Source organism: Protobothrops mucrosquamatus, unplaced genomic scaffold (genome assembly GCF_001527695.2).
Source record: "Protobothrops mucrosquamatus isolate PMUCROS unplaced genomic scaffold, P.Mucros_1.0 scaffold659, whole genome shotgun sequence".
In the NCBI taxonomy this organism is placed as follows: Eukaryota; Metazoa; Chordata; class Lepidosauria; order Squamata; family Viperidae; genus Protobothrops; species Protobothrops mucrosquamatus.
In genome coordinates, this window is record NW_015386948.1 from 705,641 (window position 1) to 712,676 (window position 7,036).

General features: G+C 44.1%; 1 protein-coding gene across 1 annotated transcript in view; it reads left to right on the forward strand.

Annotated features, from left to right (window-relative positions):
- Window positions 1-3,303: 3,303 nt before the first annotated feature.
- Window positions 3,304-7,036, forward strand: part of BIN3 (bridging integrator 3) — an 86,863-nt gene continuing 83,130 nt past the window's right edge. The window contains exon 1 of the mRNA XM_015817963.1: window positions 3,304-3,363. Coding sequence (XP_015673449.1) covers window positions 3,356-3,363 — 8 coding nt within the window. The 5' untranslated portion in view covers window positions 3,304-3,355. The remainder of the gene's footprint in view (window positions 3,364-7,036) is intronic.

The window sequence follows — 7,036 nt, forward strand, 5'->3', positions numbered from 1 at the left end:
TCCCAGAATTCCTCAGCCAGGCATGCATGCTCAAAAGTTTGTGACCTCTTTCTGGAGTCCCAATTTCAGCAACACAATTTCTACATAAATATGACCTAAAATGTGATCTATTCTTCACATAAGTCCTAAAAGTAGATTAAAAAGAATCCAATTAAACGAGTTAAGTAAAAAAATATACCGGTATACTTATTCATTTATTTCTTTACTTGGATTATTCATTCATTCATTTTTTGAGGGAAGGTTATCTAGTTTTGGAATTTGTGATGTTTTGGGTCATACTTACGCAGCAATATTGAAAATTCAAAACGGGCCACAAAGTTTTAAATACCATGTATATTTCTTTGTATTATCTGAAAGAAAATGGGGAAATGTTTTTTTAAAGTGAGTCAATACATAGTTAGATAAATTATCCGAAAGAATATATTTTTAAAAAATATAATCTTGGAGACTGGGAATCAGAAGTGTTGCTAAATCCAAATAGAGGCAGATAAGGATAAACAGCAGGAAGTTTGGGACCATCATTTACAGAAGATGTGCAGAAGACAAAGAGATAACTGAGAATGTCACCATACTTAATAATCTCTTTGCTTTTATTTGAATAAAGATGATAGTGTATAGGGTTGTGTCAAAGGGAGGTTTATGCAAAATAGCTTGAAGAACTGGAAGGTACTGAATGCTAAGCAGGGAAAAAGGGCAAGGCTCTTTATGTAATATATATCTTTAGAACTCCTCTGGTTATCTTGTTTTTCTTTCCTATTCATCATAAAGCAGAATTTTAATACTGTTAAAAGATAATAGGCCCATATACACACAAACATACACAAAGCATTTAAGAGAAGAAAACATACATCAAATTATATCCAGCAATTATAAAGTCATCTATGTCTGGGCATTAAAAATAAAGAAGCCAAAAGCGACAGGTGTGTTATTCTTATTTGGGCCAATTAAGATGACAAAGCACCTCAGTAAAGTTCTTCGCCATACAGTGGATGCCGAACAAAAACAGGTTCAGGTCTGTATCTGAGGTTTGTTTTCGGACCCCTAGTTGTTATTTAGCCTAATGGAACACAAGCAGACAATCAGAATAAGGAAGACACTCTTTTTTTTAGATAACTTTATTATTAATATCTTTCCCCTCAATAAAGGTTTGATCAGGAAACATTTCTTCTTTTACAGATGGGCCTCGGCTCAGGACCACAATTGGGACCAGAATCTGCATTCCTAAGCAAGGCATTTGTTAAGTGAGTCACATCAGATTTTATGACCTTTGTGCCACGGTTGTTAAATGAACCGCTGCAGTTCCTAAACGAATCATGCAGTCCTTACGGTGATCACATGACCCAGGAATGCTACAACCGTAGTAAATACACACGGGTGCCAAGCCTCTGAATTTTGTTCTTCTGGTTGTGGGGATGCTGTGATGGTCGCAAGTGCAAGGGCTGGATCCTGAGTCACTTTTTTCAATGCCACTGTAACTTTGGATAGTCACTAAACGAATGGCTGTAAGTTAAGGACTACATGTAGCTGTCACAGTATATGCCAAAGGTTGGGTTGCGTATACATTTTTTTCAGGAAGTGGAAGTCCATCTATTCCATACACATTTATAATCAATTAAAAGAGAAAGGGAAACAATGCGTTTGAAGGGGAAGGAGAGACAGTCAATAATGTTATTATAGATTATGAGTAAGAAAAGGTTTTTGTTTTTTAAAAAAGGAAACAGATTAATTTTGGCTTCACTATAACCTAAACGGCTGACTGTTCTGGAGAAGTCAGTGCAGCAAAACCTCCCTTGCTATAGGATTAATAGGTCAACAAAGGTCTCCCGAGTTGCGTTCAGAAATAATAAAGCTTTTGCTTTGTTTGTTTGAACCCGACAAACCAACATCAATTGGGGCTTACAGTCTAATCTTATTAATGTTGATAAAGGCTCCCACAGGGTGCCCTGTCTTATCCCCTAACTAATGTAAACAGATTGACAGGTTGCAGCTTCATTTCTGGCAAGAGTGCCCATCCAAGGGAGGCTGCTGAAAAGGAAAAGTAATAATAATAATAATAATAATAATAATAATAATAATAATAATAATAATAATAATAATAATAATAATAATAATAATAATAATAGTAGTAGTAGTAGTAGTAGTAGTAGTAGTAGTAGTAGTAGTAGTATTAGTAGTAGTAGTAATGAAGTTGGAAGGGACCTTGGAGTTCATCGAGTCCAACCCCCTGCTTAGGCAGGAAACCCTACACTATTTCGGACAAGTGGCTGTCCAGTTTCCTTCCTTCCTTCCTTCCTCTCTCTCTCTCTCTCTCTCTCTCTCTTTCTTTCTCTCTCTCTCTCTCTTTCTTTCCTTCCCTCTTTCTTTCTTTCTTTCTTTCTTTCTTTCTTTCTTTCTTTCTTTCTTTCTTCACCTTCCTTCTCCAAACCGGCGCCTTAGGCGGATTTTTAAACTCCGCCAATTCTCACAACCAGCACGGATGAAGATGTGAAGAGTCCAAACGGAACCGGAGCTTGGAAAAAGGCTTGCTTGGCAGAGCAGGGAGCCCTTGCGAAGGCTCCCGAGCGCAGGAACCTAAGAACCCCTCTTTCAGTCCAGGTCAGCGAAACCCCCAGCCCGGTTGCACTGCTAAGGGCGGAGCGGGGGGGAGTGTGTCCAGTTCTCGCTTCTCCCCTTTGCAAAAGGGGCTTCAATTGAGCTGCGCTCTGACTTCGGGCGCCGTTATATGGGAATAACCCCCCCCCCCAAAAGCAGGGCTTTGACTCGCTTTGCGCGCCGCCCCGCTTTGCACGACTCACCCCTTCGCTGGGGGGGGGGCAATGCCCCCCCCCCAGCGAAGGGGTGAGTCGTGCAAAGCGAGGCGGCGCGCAAAGCGAGTCAAAGCAAAAGTCCCGGGAACTGCGCAGAGCCAGGCGCCGCGGCTTTCCCCAACCTGGCGCCCCCCGGGACTGTCCCGGTGGGCGAAGGCGGCGAGGGGAGACCCCCCCTTCCCACGCTCCCCCCCCTCGCCTGGGCAAGACCCCCCGCTCGCTTCCCCACCCTGCGCGCAGACCCGCCGCCTCGGCTTCCTCTGCGGGCGCCCATCCCAGCTCTTCCCGGGAGAATCGGGCAGGGGCACCGCCGCCTCCTCCGGGCATTCCCTTCCCCGGCCGGAGCGCGGCACGGAAAGGGTTAACGCCCCGCCCATCGCTGCTTTCCCCGCCCTCTCGCTGTGACGTGAAAGCGCCGCCCCCTCCCTCCCAGCCCTGCGCGTGACGTCACCGCCCAGCCCGCCGCCGTCGCGTGACCTCACGTCCGGAAGGTGGAGTCGAGCGCGAGCCTGCGGCTTCCGGCTGAGGCGCGGGACCGGAAGGGAGCTATGAGTTGGTGAGTGGTGGTCCTCGTGGGTGCGTCTTCCGCGTGGAGCACCGCGCGGGGGGAGGGGGAGACGGGGGGGTCTTCTGTGGCGGCACCTGGCGTGCGTGTTTCTGGTTCAGCGAAGTTTGCCGTGGGAGAGGAGGAGGAGGAGGAGGAGGAGAGAAGGGGGGGCTCCAAAGGTGTCGGGAAGAAGCTTCGGGCAGCTGGGTGGGCTGCTTGGGGGTCGATGGCCGTGGAAGGGGAGGGGCAGGGCTGAATAGCAGGCAGCTGTGGCTTGGTGGGCGGTGCTTGCATCCCTTGGCTCAGGGGTAGGCAACCTGGGCTCTTTTATGACTCCTGGACTTCAACTCCCAGAATTCCTGAGCCAGCATGGCTGGCTGAGGAATTCTGGGAGTTGAAGTCCACGAGTCAAAAGAGCCAAGGTTCCCCACCCCTGCTCCATGGCTGGCTGAGGAATTCTGGGAGTTGAAGTCCACGAGTCACAGAAGAGCCAAGGTTGCCTACCGCTGCCTTGGCTTGGCAGATGAGAGGTTTCCAGGTGTTGTCCTTGCATGGAAGGGCCTGGCAGCAGAATTTTTTATTATTATTATTATTATTATTATTATTATTATTTAAATTTATATACCGCCCTATCTCCCTTACGGGACTCAGGGCGGTGAACAGGCAATAATAAAAATCACAGTAAATATTACATAAAAGCCTGCTCCAAAATATAAAACCCCTAACAAAACCCAATCAAAACTACGCCAGGCCGGCCGCATGGAACAGATTAGTTTTCAGGGCTCGGCGGAAGAGGCGCAGGTCCGCAATTGTACGTAGGTCTGGGGGGGGGGGCAGGTCATTCCAGAGGGCAGGAGCTGCCAGAGAGAAGGCTCTCCCCCTTGGGGGTCGCCAGCCTGCATTGGCTGGCCGACGGTACCCTAAGGAGGCCTTCTCTGTGGGAGCGGACTGGTCGAAGGGAGATTTGGCTTTAGTTGCCCCTGGTAGTTTTTTTTTTTACAACCCCTCTCCTTTTTTACTCTTAAATCAGGTTCAGAGTAGGCCTTCATTCTATTATACAGTACTGGCCAAAAGTGTGTAAACCTTTTGGGAAAAGTGTACAGTAGAAACGCCACCTTTGGTTGAGTTTCCACCCATTTTTCTTCTCAGTTCTTTATAACTGTAGCCTTGTTCACTTAATACTACTATTTTACATCGCTTTCTGGGCGACCAATCAACTCTTTGCACCGTGACTTTAATTTTATTACGTTTTGCAAGCTCACTCAATGAAAGAACACAAAAAAACCCAACCAACGATAGCGATCACATAACACACTTGACAAATGTCCTCCTCTCAGCTTCAATACAGGACATCAATCACTGAATCCAACTGTAATCTGATTGGCTCATGGCCAAAACAAGATGACACCCGATTGGCTCTCTAAACACTCACGCTCATTGGCTACAATCGGAGGAAGGAAAGCTACCTGAGATCAACCTAAGCAAGTTGTGCTTCCTTTTTCTGGTTATTTGGCTATAACTTTTCATAGAATACAGTACAGATAATTGAACAAACTTTGTTGCATTGCATTCTTGATTCAATTATCTTTCTATTGATATATAATTTTATTGTAATACTCCAGAAAAAAGTGGTGTTATTACCCATCAAAAATACACTTTTTCCAAAAGGTTTCCACAATTTTGGCCACTACTGTACCATTGACGTATGACCTGACCTGTGTGTAGGTGCAGCAGTGTGCAGTTGCCAGGAATATTATAATGCAACTTGACTAAACAAAGTTTTAAGTGAATTGATCCATATTTAAACTGGAAGGAGATCATAACAAGTAAAAAAAGTCATTTTTCCATTCAAATAATAAACCAGTTTCTGTCTGTGTCATCTTCATTTAAAAGGCTTGTCAACATGAGCCTGGAAAGTGCTTTTCTTTAGTAGAGACCCTGGATTACTGTCAGATAGCTAATTTCTGATCCGACAGACTAATGTTCTAATGGAATTTCAAAACCATTATAAATCAGTCATAAACAGTGGAAAATCAGTTCAGCAATGAATGCTTGCTGACATTTCTTTGTTAAAAACACTTGGAGGTCACTAGATTGGATAAACATGGTTTACACAATTAACTGCCTTTATTTTCTGATCACTTCTTTCCTGGAAGTCCTTTAAAATTAGCTACATTGTTTTCAGTTCTCAGATGAGTCAAGCTAAATGCAAGGGTAGCAAACAACATGCAGAACTATGACTGTTGACAGAGCTCTAAAATTCATGGCTCGGTTCCGAGCCATAATATGGATTATTTGGTTCTGGCATAGCACAATGTGCAAACCCAGCCATTGTGATGAACTGTGATTAGCTTAGCATGTTGAGTGAATTCGTCCAATTTGTGTTTATATACTAAGTCGTGCTAGAGTGCCCCGTATATTCATTGTATTAACACAGTCGTTAATCTATATCACCCCTCTTTTGTATTGTCAGTTTTAATTCAGGTTCACCTTTTTTAGAAGCCATTTGTCCTTTGACTTGTGAAGATAAGAGGCAAAAGCATATGAACAATATCAGTCTGATGTTGGCCCTTCATTGTTCCATCAGTTTGGAACACACCAGACTCTTAAGAATATGTACGTTATTTTAAAAGTGAAAATCTTTACCTAATAAGGACTAGATTGCGTGGTTTCTAAGATCTCATGCTCTTCAGAAGTTGTGGAAGTTTTTAAGAAGAGATTGGGCAGCCATTTATCTGAAATGATATAGAACAGTGCCCCCCCCCAACGTTCGGGACACCAGAGACCGGTTCCATGGAGACAGGTTTTTCCACGGACTGGAGGGGACGTGGTTTCGTGTGCTGCCTGCATCCCGTGGATGGGGCTTCGCTTGTTTTCATAGCCTGGTTTCTGGCATGTTGCAGACTGGTGCTGGTCCATGGATCAGCTAGCTCAGGAATTCTGGGAGTTGAAGTCCACGAGTCATAAAAGAGCCAAGGTTGCCTACCCCTCTCCTATGGCTAATGGAACAATTTTTAATTATTTGTTTTTGAGTCAAGGCATATTTGCCACTGCTTAGATGCTTTTGTAAAATAACAGAATCTGGCTTTTTGGCATGTGGTGGTAATATTATTTGAGACTGGGAAAAGGGGTGATGGAGTCCCCAGGTTTAAGAATCATTGCTCTGTGGGTTAGCAGGAGTCTTGAAAGTGGTGGAAAACAGCATGAGGATGAAATTCACTTGGTGTCCTTTAACATTGCAATCAATATCTTGAAAAGGGGCGGAAAATTCTTGTGGGAAGACGTTTCTGTAAAAACTAAAAACCAAACTAGCTAAATAAAACTAAACTAACTAAATTAGTGTTACAAATAAAACTAGCACACTTTCCTTTTCTTAGTTTCTGGAAACCTCTTTCACTTGTCTATGGCATTAAGAGTGCTCAGACAAGTGGCTGGGAGACGCATCTGAACTGGATTTCTTTAGTTTATCACAACAAAGTAAGAAGCCAGCCGTGTGCTGCAGCTGCCAAAAAAGCCAACACAGTGCTGGGCTGCATTAACAGAGGGATAGAATCAAGATCACGTGAAGTATTAATACCACTTTACAATGCCTTAGTAAGGCCACACTTGGAATACTGCATCCAGTTTTGGTCACCACGATGTAAAAAAGATGCTGAGACTCTAGAAAGAGTACAGAGAAGAG